The following is a 13850-nucleotide window of genomic DNA, read 5'->3' on the forward strand; positions in this document are numbered from 1 at the left end:
AGCAAGTTAATTGTTTGGCAGGACAATTATGGAATGATTTGATTGTATAAGTTTGACTTGTGTGATTGGGTTTTACACAAATACAAGGTAAAAAAGAGACACTCCTGTGTAACATACCAGGGTCTGAGCTACATTACACTGAATTCCAAAAGTGACTCCAGGTACATCCTACTATTCACAGTCCCCCAATACACCAGTTACAGACAGTACCAAGGGTTTGCAAGAGCCTTACAGTTGTCTTCTAAATACTTGTGCCCACTGGAGCCTGGACTTCTAAGAACATCTGATGATACTTGGAATGAGAAAAAAAAAGAGTCAGAACAGGGACCATCATAGACATGTAAAAAGCTTAACATTTGGGAAATAAGAGCTTTCAAATTAAGCTGAAGTACACAATGTTCTGCAAGCCTGTTAAACCAAATTCTGATTAAGAAAATCCTTAAGGGTTCACTGGCTAGAGTGTGAGCCACTGTAGTGAAAATTCTGTTACCACTGTGGGTAACAATTGTTGTTTAACTATTGAATGCATTTTATATATATATATATATATATATAACTTGACTTGCCCTTAGCTTCTGTCTTATAGTTGAGGCCCATCCTCCATTGACTAAAAAAAAAAAAATCAATTAAAACATTTTACAAAAGAGTTCTAGAAAAACTCAGTTCATGAAAAAAAGAACATTAATTCAACAGTGTAATTATCAAGAACTCTTAAGGCATAAAAATTCAATGTTGAAAGATCAGTTTCAATATTTCCTTCCAACATTTACGCTTTAAAATAAAATCTGTGCCCCAGACGGTTACTTAGTAAGATAAGTTTGAATCATGATTCTCTTGTGGAAAGTATATAGTAATTAAAAAAAAAAAAGACATTAAAGTTGAAACCAGCTAGCTCTTCTTTTCCTCAAACCTTCATAACTTCATGTGAAAAACTTGAAATTTTATCATAATCTTCCATGTCTGAACGTTCTCATGCAAAAGGTTCAGTTTCTTTCCTACACATACCTCAACTCCTCATTTAAAAATGTTAAGGTAATATTGTCAAGAACTCTGTAATTGTCTTCAGTCTCTTCTTTAGGAAAAAAAGATCTCCGTGATTGTTTCAAGTTTCCATACCTTTTTTTCCATTAATACCACTGCCAGTAGTATTTTTTTGTTTGTTTGTTTGTTTCTTTCATTTTTAGTCTTCTGTCCTCTCTCAGCAAGGTTAGACATACAACTCCAACACACCTTCAATGCTTTGCAGAACTCAACAGCTGGATAGACAAGGAAAGTCAGCTTATAAACACAAATGAAGAAAAGTTACATCAGAATCAACAATTTTAGTTCTCAATCAGAAAATTAAAAGTTAGTTTAGGGAAGGAGGGAAACTTAGTCTTCACTGTATATTTGGGGTGCAGCATGGATGTGGAAGTCTTGCACAAATGAATTGATGGCAGACAGAGACATATTGTGACTGTTCCAAGAGCAGAGGAGGACAGGGAAAATGGATATAAAACAGATGTCTAGAAAATCAAGATATAAAACAGATGTCTAGAAAATCAAGCTTCTTCAGTTCTGCTCTAGAAACAATTGTTTGATACTGCCGGTAATTTCCCCACCGTGCACGTGAGGCTGGAAAGAAAAAGATTAGTGCAGGTAATGTTTTATAGCAAATTTAGAGCTAGACATAGATTTACTGGGTAATTTACAGGATGAAACAAATCTGTGTCTCTGGAGTTTTCACTGACTTTATTACCTTAACAGGTGAAGGCTAGAAGCAAGAATCAGGAAGAGGGGAGGAATTAAGCAGTTCTGTCTTATTCAAGGGCACATTTAGACTCCATCTTGTCCATCCACAGCTGTTATCAAACAGATTAGCAGCAATATGCTATTCTAAGTCAAAATTAATCATCTTTTCATTTTCTAGCTCTATTGAAAATGAAGGAGATAATTTCTTATCAAGTTATAAAACACAGCAGATATTTTTAAATAGAGAAATAAGCTAAGATAATGTGAAATAACAGCCTCTCCTGAGGCTGATTTGCATAGTTTAAATGCTCTGAAGTCCTATACTCTGGATGTTCAGTAACAAATCATAAGATTCTGATGGAACCTACTGCACAGCCTAGTTAAAATTTGTGAGGCAATTATAGCTTGAAAATATGTTTTCCATGATAAATCCACATGGGAAGTCTTATGTGGATCTGCATGAGACTATGCAAAAGCTGTGTTTCTGATGTCTTCCCTTCTCTTATTTGCATCCTGAATATCTTTTTATTCTCTCTTCTTTTGCAGCATCATGAGAGCATGCTGAAGTAAATAAATCATTTCCTTATACAGTCAAGGGAATGTACTGTTCTACTCCTTTAACTCAGGGGATTGTTTTTAAGAAAACAGTAACAGAGATCTTTTGCTTATTCTTACAGTGCTGCCTTTCACTTCCTTAACTTCAAGTTATTTCGCTAAAAAGAATTCCTGATTTGCAAAAACATATAAAGATACGTCTACACCATATAATCTATAAAGTAAAATTCAAAAGTAAAAAGAGGGTATATAACAGGCCCTATAAAATACGGCCTGAAGAGATTGCAGAGAAGTATAAGGAAAAATCTTTAAGCTTTCTTGTTCAACATATTAGAAGGTACGAGTGCCTTAAAACATGACACAAAGATGTCCCTACTGATTTTCTCCACGTGAGGAAGGTCTCAGGTGTGCTGTGGCTTTAGAGAGCTCTCCCAGGTTTTCCATGCTGACAGAAGAGACAATCTGCACCCAAGAATGCCACCAGCTGGAATGCATTGATTTTGTCAGCATATGTCTCTGCAGATAAATATGGCTTAGACTACATCTTTTGTGCTGTCCCAGTACTGAGCAGTGACACACCCTTCAAAAACAGCCTGACTCTCTCTCAGCTGTAACATCAGAACACTGATCTTTAGAATGGTTTCTCCTGGTTGAGAGAGGCAAACCAGGATGATTCAGCAATCAGAAAAATGCCATGTACATGGATTAGGAAGGGGTCCCATGTCTTCCCTTCTGCTGGAAATTTCACAAAGCAAATCTACCTCTGTACAAGTTTCCAAGGGCCATGATGCCACTTCAGAGAAGACTGAGCAAGAACAATGCCAGCTGAAGGTCTAAACAAGGAATGGTCATACTGACAGGTATCCAGACATGGCCAAGAAGGAAAGTCATGATGTCTTGCACACGCTGGGTTCAAGAAGGCTGTCATTTTGTGGTGGGTATAAACAGCAATTTCTTCAAAGGCATATGTAATCTTCAGAATAGCACTTCAGCCGCCTGTGACGTAAAGTCTAATTAGGTGCAGCACAGCACCACAACTTCGGATTTATTTTGCTGAAAAAATAGATAAACTGTAAGAAAATACGTAAGCCTTGCAAGAAAAGAAACTTAGACAGAATGGTGGTAACACCTTAAGGACTCAGCAAGAAACTACTGAAATGAAAAGATACAAAAACTCTACGAAGAGAAAACTAATAATTGCAACTCAGCAATATCGTGGATCAACCTCCTGAGAAGGAGGCTGACCTGTCTCAGAAGCAGAAACAGAAGTAGTAGAGTAAAAATATTGAGATGCTAAAGGCAAAACTTGATCTGCCAAAGAAGGCCCTTTCCCAGAAAAAGAGAGATGGTAGCGTAGAAAGAAATGTTCAAGCCCTGTGAGCTGAATGTACCCACAGCTTGAGGAACACCTCCAACCAGAGCCACTGGTGGTTGACTTCAGAAGGCAGCCTGCCTGCTCCTTCCTGAATGAACCTTTGTAGCACAAGGAATTGATGTACCACAGCTTATGAACTACTTAAGTGAATAGTACATTTGTTGAACAGTTTGCTCAGAAAAGTGAAACTTGATAGTTTCAAAAGGTGAAAATTCAGGAGAGGTAATAACATTAATGAAAGGAAATCAAAATGAACGAAAAGTAGATAAAGTTCATCACAAGGAAGACTTGTATAGATGAAACAGGAAAATACTTAGACTAAGGAAGTTCACAGGAAATCTGGCACCTGTATCCTCCAGCATTTCAATGGAACTCTAATCCCTTCAATTTCCCTGTGAAAATGTGTTCCAAAAAGAAGGAAAATTTGAATATAGAACAGTGAAAATAAGGAAAGCACTTTTTTTTTAAAAGAAAATCTCCTAATTATCACAACTTCTTTTATTGTGGTTTGCAGTGAGGTCTAGGTGTGCATGTTCCCTTCTTCTCCAGCTAATTTAATTTTTAATAACTTTTTATGAAGATAAAAATATGATAGTATTGTGTATGTACCTGGCTGTTCGGTCTTTTTATTGCTTGAATGTCCCTTTCCTACAGAATCCATTATCTGACCATTGACTACTTCTTGACACAATCTCTTACGTAAGTTATACACATTATAAAGTGTAAAACTTTCTGTTGTTGTGAGTGAGTGACCAAATTATGGTCACAAAATGCAGTTAAAACACTCAAGAGGAAAGAAAACCTAATGTTTTCCAACATGTTTTCAAAATAGCCTACTAGAATAGAGAACTATTTCTGACAGTTCTTTTTTTTGTGGCTCTTCAAGTCATTTTATGATAATGAAAGCATAATAAAAGAGATAGAGACAGAGGAACAAAGGACAACCAGGGCAATCCAGTATGTTAGTTTTGTTGTTTTCTCAGTCCTTGAAAGCAATCACAAGAAAAAAACAGATTGTGCATGAAGAATTACTGAAAGAAAAAAGCAGATGCAAATAAGTACAGAATTAAAGAAGGAAGTCTTGAAATACAACATTTAAGCAAAATGGCCTGAGGACCTGAACAAAATTTATGCCATTTCTTAGGTGAAATTAGTTTAAAAGCCAAGTTATCTGTAATCATAGTGGACTGTACATGACATAAAAAGTATGCTAAAATGCTTTCCCAAACAACGTTGAATAAAATATGAAACTATAATAGTAATATGCTTCCAAAGAACATACATAGAATTTTAATAGCTCAGATTTGATTGCCATCAAACTGGTTTAACACTGCAGGCAGCTTTTTGGAAAATGTCTCACTAACATTAAACACATTTATGAAATATATTTTATCTTTCCTTCTTAAGTGCTTGGGAGAGTTAATAAATACATATACTTTAAACAAAAGTTAGAAGGCTAAATAAAGAGTTAATCATAAAGTTCTCAGTAAAAAGGGAAAAGAGATAAACATGATACAGGTGACATGACTGCTTAAAATATAGAAGTCTCAAAACACAAAACTAGTGCTGAAATATGGAGAGAGATATCTAAAGAGCAGGTCCAGCTAACTGCCCTGTTTATTGATCCTGTTTGATGCTTCAAGGAGTCATTTACAACAGACAGGCTTAGCCATAAACACCGCCAGGCAGCAAAGCCATAAAATGTAATGACTGGAGGTTGAATGCAAAATAACACCTTCAGTGTCAGGACGGGGTGAAGAAACACAGTTTGTGTTCCTGGGAAACAGCACCATGCAGCCCAGTACGCTTATGTTGCTACTGTGAAGCCAAGGCAGGGAAAAAGGATAGTCTACTATGAGTAACAGCTTCACAGCATGGATAGTATTTTGGCTTTCTTGTAAAAGGATGATGAAAAAATTACTCCCAGATTCTCAGCCTATCTTGTTATTCCTTCAGTTTTTAGAGGGAGTGGGGAAAAAAACAAGTAATTAATCAGCAGGAAGCACAGTTTTTTCACAAGCATGAATGTTGCTCATAAAATGATCTAGCAAACACTTTCCAGCAAGTCTATCAAGAATAATATTAAGTTCCAACATATTTTCAAAGTATTCTTTCTTTGTTATAGGGAATAGTGGCAAAGCACTAACACCTGCATCTAATCTGATCTTCATCTACTGATCACATCATAAAATATTGCAGATATAAAAGATAAGTAGCAGAAAGTACAATTTATAAAGATTTCCCTGGTGCTCTAATATTTCTGTGAAGTGATTTCATTGTCAGTTTTACTATGTACATGAATTAGATTGTTTTAGACAGTTCCTCACTGCTTCTGTCAAAAAAAAAAAAAAAATAAGGTTGTGACAAAAGTTACAACTTTTATATATGTCCGTGTAAAATGTATCTATAGAAAATGATATGATGTCCAGACCAATTCTAATGCACTTTTTTTCTTCTAAATCCTTATCACCCAGAAATTTTGTTGAGGCATAGTCAGCTGCAAGGAGAAAAAACTTCTCCTTAACTACAAAACTACAAATATTTTACTTCAAAAATAAATTTCTTAACAATTACATTTTTTTCCACTCCAGTACTTCATGTTTAAAGAACCTGTAACTTGTTGCAGGACATTTTGAAAAAATAAATATTTGTACTATTTAAAATATATTTAAAATATATTTTACTTTTCCATTGTATTTATTTGCACTTCTTATACTTTCTCTTAGAAAAAAATAACAACTTTTAAGATGCCTTTCAATTTCAATTTAATTAAGAATCTTAACAATTGACACCTTTCTACCTAATAGGCATTTTTATAGCAGTGTTGCTCATCTTGACAGTCCTAAAATACAACTATATTTATTTGCACTTAATCTTTGAATAATAATTTGAACAGTAATTTAATTTTTAATAAAATTCAAATCCTTTCCTAGGAATTCATCAATACTACATTATTATATGGGCTCATTCACCCTTCTTATATCATACTTGTAGCACCTATTACGAGGTCAGGTTACATTCCTTTAGTTTCTTTTACAAAGAATCATCACTTTGTCACCACACAACATCTGTGCTTTGATGGTAAGATATTATTTATAAAAGAAACTGTATTTCAAAAGTCTAAGAAAATCACTGCAGGAGTGAGGAAAGAAAGAACAATACACAATTCAGAGGAACTTTACTGGATGCACTTCCAATTATTACTTGGTTATTTTAAGTAAAACAAATTAACATCATTCATACGGTGCTAATTCTTGTTTCCACAAGGAGCCAGATTCAACACATGAATTATGAGCTGTACTCATACACCAAATATTACACATGCTCTTGATTTCAGGGACTAAAAAACATCACATCATATAAATAATTCAATCATAAAATCATAGAATATCCTGAGTTGGAAGGGACCCACAAGGATCATCAAAGTTCAACTCTTGGTCCAGCGCAGGACCATCCCCAAGAGTCACACCATGTGCCTCAGAGCATTGTCCAAGTGCTTCTTGAACTCTGTCAGGCTTGGTGCTGTGACCACTCTCTTGGGCAGTCTGTTCCAGCGTACAACCACTCTCTGGGTCAAGAACCTTTTTCTAATATCCAACATAAACCTCCCCTGACACAACTTCAGGCCATTCCCTCAGGTCCTGTCACTGGTCACCACAGAGAAGAGATCAGTGCCTGCCCCTCCTCTTCCCCTCACAAGGAAGTTGTAACTGCAATGAGGTCTCCCCTCAGTCTCCTCTTCTCCAGCATGAACAGACCAAGTGACCCCAGCAGCTCCTCACACGGCTTCCCGTCAAGGCCCTTCACCACCCTCGTTGCCCTCCTTTGGACACTCTCTAATGGCTTCATATCTTTCTTATATTGTGGTGCCCCAAACTGCACACAGTGCTTGAGGTGAGGCCGCACCAGAGCAGAACAGAATGGGACAATCACCTCCTTCGACCCACTTCATTTAAAGTAGAATTCCAGAAATTACATACCTCGTGGTTGTTTAAACAGAAGATGGAAAACAGATTCCTTACTGGTCGACTCTGACAGGACAGATGCATTGAAATTAGGACCGGACAGCTCACGATCTAAAAAAAAAACAAACAAAACCACCACCAACAACAACAAAATATTCACGGAAACTCATTTAAAAGTCAAAATTTCCCTAATATAACAGCTTCATAGACAGGGGTTTTAAAAAATACATTCTTGAATGGGAGCACATGGCCCTTTTTTTCCCCTTTTGCTTAAAGGTTCTCCCAGTATTTTCCTCGTTGTGATGAAGTATAGATATCATATGGATATCTTTCTAAATAGAATTAAAATAAAATATACACCATCATGAAAAAAAAACAAATTTTAATGTGTTTTCAGTTAAATAACATCTAGAGATGACAAAATAAACTGTTTTGTAAATTAAAAAATCAAATAGCAATGAAATCCCATGGTGACATGAAACATTAAGAGAAAGCTTGGGAGAAAGGGATTCAGGACTAGCAGTACTGACACAGTTGAAGACAAGAATTGGTTTTTGTTGGCAAGTTACTGGATCAGCTACAGATCACTTCCTAAAGACAGTGGATTTAGACATTATTTAGATTATTTCACTGATTACTCTCAATGTTGTGGATAATGAAAAATGAGATAGGAAAAACTGGTCCAAAGTCCAATTTTATAAAAAGGCTTTGAAGCTGTTGAAGAAGCCAAAGGAAATGCGTTGTTGGAAATATATCTAGTAGTTAACTCCAAGAATCTGAGCCCAACAGATAGACTATATCTGTATAATATGTCATATAAAGTGTAGTAACACTGAATTATGAACTGCTGACAGAAAGATATGATACCCGGGACTCATCAAACAGCTGGGGAAGACTGTCATTTGGGGTTATGGAACAAAGTTAAAGTAGTTTTAAGAAACAGAACAATGATCAAAGATGTTCAGGAAGGCAAAGAAAAGCTCTCTTGGCACTACCAAATTTCTTGCTTCTTGTGAGAAGAGAAACAGCCTCAGAATTATTTCATCTCAAAAACAAAGTTTCAGGTTTTGGAAACCAGCCTAGAGGTTTAAAATAAAATTTGTAATCTATGAGAAAATATTAAAAGAATTGAAGGGCTCTTTCCAAATATGAAAAGACGGGTGAATAGGAAAAGCCAACACACCCATTTTAATATATCAATAAAACAACTATATCATCGTCTTTCTTTACCTGAGAGACTGCAATGGGAGAAGTGAAGCTATAGGGAAAGCTTCCCCTATAATGCTAATTATTCTGAAGGAATTCTTTATTTTTTTAATCCCAGAATGCTAACAAGCTGAATACTGTAAATTTCTACTACTAGAAGAGTTTTATAAAGTTTCTAATATCTCTTATTTATTTTTTGTTTATAGTGATCTACACATTCAGCTAAAAATTTTCACAGAACTAGCTAACTAATCTCTGGAAACCTTTTTTTTCCTCTAAAAAATAATTTCACTGTATAAAATTAAAAGCACTAGGTTATGCTTCATGACATTCCAAAAATGCATATATCAGTTCAGAAGTGCATTTATATATTGCACATAATTTTTTTAATTGGTAGCTGACATAACAGTTTGAATTATATCAGAATCAGCACAAAGTGATGTTAGCACTTCTAAATTGATTATATGATTGAAAATAATTTTTTCCCACATCTTTACTATTTCATTCTAAAACTGACTTATATATAGGCAATAATACTTATGCCCAATGTATTTTGCCTGACAGAAAAATAACTGTAATTAGCAGACTTGCCACTGAGTACTTAGTTAAATTACATAATAAAGTCAAAGAAAGCAGTTTGAAAATATTTTGCAGTGCACATTTAAAAAGTGGCAATTCTAGTTTAGAAATCTTTAAATGGAAAAAGATGCAGCCAAGCTACTGTGCATGCAACCTTCTCTAGGACATAAGGCAAGTTTTAATAATCCACAACATGACACTTTGCACACATCCTTACCAGAAAGCAACTTTATACACTGCCACAGATATCAGCTTTGCTAATGCAGGTAACACTGGATTCCAGAGGAAACAACTCACCTCCCTTATCTAATTCCTAATTACCATTGTAGCTTTAATCTTTCCTTTGATCATGGTCCTTCCAAGTTTGAAATTAATATCCTCTATAAAAGCGCTTGACCTTTTTTTTTGAAACTCCAATTGACATTTGGATCACTGAAATTACGAAATCAAATTACCCATGTTGACCAAAATAAAGCATTATAGGTATTAATGACCCAGTAATACTTAGGGACAATTCTTATACAGGTGAACTCTGGGGGTTTCAGTGGTTTGCACTAAAGATTTCAGTAGTTTCAGTTATTTACAGAATTATTTTTTGCTTCCAACAATCTTAGTAGACATATTATATAGTGGTATTTGCAGAAGAGCAGTATCATTCAATTTGAAACAGCTCAACTAGTACAAATGGTTGCTAAACCACCCATGACAAGGGTTTGCATATTCTGTAGTTCTGATCATTGGCTCACACTGGGGAAAATCAGCTGCTGTCAAATAAACATTACTCACATGAATATTCTTAATGTAGCTATGAATGCCTCTGTGGATTAGAGCTGCACATTTAAGTACTTAGGTATCTAAATCCTAAGAAAAAAACTAATTGTTCCTAAATTCAGTAAAAAACCATCTAGTTTTAGGAGGTCCAAGATTTCATCCCTTCATCACAAAATATCAGATTGTGGGTAGTTTTACTTGCTCCATAATTATCCCAAATAAAGGACTGTTTGTGCTACAGTAGCAGCCAAAATTCTCAGAAAGAAATATTTCTGAGAAATAATGCTCTGGGGTTTGACAAAGCTTCAGAAATGTAAATGAAAGCTTCAGAAATGGTACAAATACAACAATTCCCAATTAATATCTGTTTAAATTCCTGAACTGTGCAATTCAAAATATAATTTCTGATCTATCTAGGGCAGAAACTGCCTATGGAATGTTACTTGAAAACAAGATAGAGATAACTTCTGTAATCTTCTTTAAAGCATTAAGTAAATCTATAAATGTTGATGTTTACTACTTGTACACTTTAACTGAGATGCCCTATTTTAATTGTTGACACTTTGAATTCTCTTGAGAAGTGGCACATGTTCTGAAACACAATTTCTAAAAACGAAGACTAGTCAAGCATTTCACTCTGCCTTCTGACTTGCTGTTTGCTGTCAGTTCCCCCATTCTGTCCCCTTTCTGGCCTCCAGTAACACCACCAACGAGCCTGATGAGTCCAACACAAGATTAAATAAAGGAAGGCAATCCAGCAACATGTTTTAATGCTAAAATGTCATCTAAGACATTTTAGAGTGTTAGCAAATTGAGTTTTATATTACTAACCCTACAGTTTTAAGAGCTGTGCTCAGAGATGGATTTAAAAGCTTCTTGTTTCCTGTGAATTTGAGTTAGCTGCTGACAGGGCCATTTCTACTCTTTGGATCAACATTCTTCAGGAAAAGAAATCTCATGGGTCTTAAGAATAAAGAGGTTGCCATTCTTTAAAGAATAAATTAAGACTATATTTCAGACTAAAATATTTGTGTTTAATTAATTTAGTTTGAAGACCACTATTGTTCTGTCCGAATTAATATTACTGTGATTCCTAACTAGCTTGTACATTGCTAAGTGTGTTCTTGCACTGCTAAAAGAGCTCCTAGGACAAAAATAGGCTCTTCATATAAAAACACATTCATATAAAGAGTAGATCATCACAACACGGATAAGAGATCTGGTCTTCTTCATAATGTAGGATTGTAAATGATGTTGAAATAATATTCTTGCTAACAAACTGATACAAGCAAAATAAACAGAGAAAGAAAATGAGAAATTTGTGGAAAAGCAAGTTCAGAACTAGTAAAGTTTAGTTCTTGATAGGAAAAGACTAGAAGTAACATATTCATACTAGGACAACTTTCTTACGAGACCCATTAGACTGTGGGATAGCTAATTCATCCTTAATGTTGAAAAAAAATTCAGTTAATTAGTTTTTACTGTCCACTGGAATAACATATCTGTACTGCTATGATATAGTGAAGTTAGTATATTTTAAATACTATTTTCTTCCTTTCTGGTAAACTTTGTCCTCAAAACAGGAAAGTTCTCAATAAATATATCAGTCATTGCAGAAATTACTTCCCAGGATATGTAAGGGCCAGGAATACTGGCTGAACTTGTGCATCCATGACTTTGCTTATAAGACTAGATTTCTTTTCTTCTGGAAAGAAGGAAATAAGTATTATAGTCAGTATTCCTACAGAAAGCAAATCCTGGCATGCACAATGATATCCAAAGACAGCTTGAATGCATAACTCAACTATCTTATTGTGATTAAAACCAATCAAACATGATGTATAGGTCACCAAGAGCAATTGGATTAGAATACTAACATTATAATCAATCTGATTAACAAATTCAAGACAGTTTATAAAGGACAGGTATGATTTCACTTTCATAAAGATCATTGTACAAAATCTATTTTTTTCAAGGAAAACTTTTCATAAATTCACAGACCACAGAAACATTAGATCATCATCATGGTAGGTCTACTGATGTGCAAAGAAAAATGAAGACTGAAAACTTCTGATGCATAAAAACAGTCATCAGTCTTTCACTGTCTAAGCCAGCTCCCTGTCTCTGTCTCTATTCCTGAACAACTCTCTGGGACAAGTTAATGCTCTGTAGTTAGAAAGATGACTGTTTTCACCAAAACAATTAAACAATGCAGTTTCAACAAATATTTATCAGAACTTCATAATCTACTAGGCTTTAGATGCAATATTTAAGCTCCATAAATAATTTCTGACAAAGCTGCTTCAGGGATAAACTAGATGGTTCTTCTCCATTATTTTGTGAATAGCACATTGGATTGGCTTTTTTACAAATAATACTTAGCAGTATTGGAGCACTAAACTGTGCTATCTGGCACCAGATTTATTCTCAATAAGCAAAGCAGTTTGCTTCTCTTAATTGCTCTTGTTGTACAAATCAGAATACCAGCTTGCACTCTACACTAGAATAAAGCAGCCCATGAGATGCAGTGGGAATCTTTATACTATACATGTAATACACACCTACAATTCAAAAGATTATATAATCAGTTATTCCCTGATCAAATAGGAGAGTTGCACAACTAGCAATTCACAGCACTTCTAATTCACAGTGTCTGGCCTAAGAAAAGCACAAAGGGCAGATGGAGTGAGAGGGGAAAATGCTAAGGGTTAAAATTTGAGCAGAAAATTGCATTACTATAACCTAAAAGTTTACTCCATCTTCAGCTGTTCCAGGGATGATGAGTTGATGAACAATTTATCATGGTACCTCTGGACTGGAGCTTGACCATTCATCATGTCAGTCCTTTACCCTAATTTACATTGCACTCTCTGTCATCATCCATGTCATTAAAAAAGGTCTGGAATAATATGGGCCCCAATGTTGACCCCTGGGGTACAACAATCGTCACCAGCGAGCAGTCGAATGTCAAGCTGTTGATCACTATCATTTTAGACCAATAGTTCAGCCACGTTTTCAATCCACTCAGCAGTCTGTTCATCAAGCCTAGACTTCCACAGCTTCCAAACAAGAATGTGACAGGAAACAGTGACAAAAGTCTTACTAAATCATAGCACATTACATTCACTGCTCCTCCCTTATTTGCATAATCACTCATTTCCATACAGAAGGCAATGACATTAGTCAATCATTTGCACTTAACAAACCCATTTGACTACAGTTGATTATCTTCTTGACCTTCCTGTGCTTGGAAATGGGTTGCAAGGGAATGTGCAATTCATGGGCTACACAGATTGCAAAAGGACGTGTCCAATGATCCCACCAGGGGCTCAGGTGAGGTTGATCATCCTACTACTACTTCAGTCTTCCTTGTATCAGCTTTCAAAGAAGAAAACTACATAGCCTTTTCCCAGTCAACAGAAACATGTCCTGATCAGCATCAATTTTCATAGAAAACCACAGCTTCACAATCACACTGGTCAACTGTTTTATTACTCTGTGAGTTTTATCTGGATTTGTGGATCTGAAAGCATACAGCTGCTTTAAGTCCACAGCCTGTTGCTTCCCTATGAGCTGCCCATTTCCCTTTCAAAGTAAGTCAATACATGCTGCTTTGGGAGCAAGTTTTGATTGCAGAGAGGCAAAAAAACTTCCAAACTGTTAAGCAT

The 13850-nt window shown here is 35.5% G+C and overlaps 1 protein-coding gene across 3 annotated transcripts in view; it reads right to left on the minus strand.

The window, feature by feature from the left end:
• Positions 1 to 13850, minus strand: part of CFAP47 (cilia and flagella associated protein 47) — a 275466-nt gene that overhangs the window by 56458 nt on the left and 205158 nt on the right. For all 3 annotated transcript variants that reach the window (XM_027689060.1, XM_027689061.1, XM_027689062.1), the window contains one exon: positions 7642 to 7737. In XM_027689060.1, coding sequence (XP_027544861.1) covers positions 7642 to 7737 — 96 coding nt within the window. The remainder of the gene's footprint in view (positions 1 to 7641; positions 7738 to 13850) is intronic.

The sequence above is a fragment of the Neopelma chrysocephalum genome, unplaced genomic scaffold (assembly GCF_003984885.1).
Source record: "Neopelma chrysocephalum unplaced genomic scaffold, ASM398488v2 Primary Assembly neopelma1_76, whole genome shotgun sequence".
Taxonomy (NCBI): domain Eukaryota; kingdom Metazoa; phylum Chordata; class Aves; order Passeriformes; family Pipridae; genus Neopelma; species Neopelma chrysocephalum.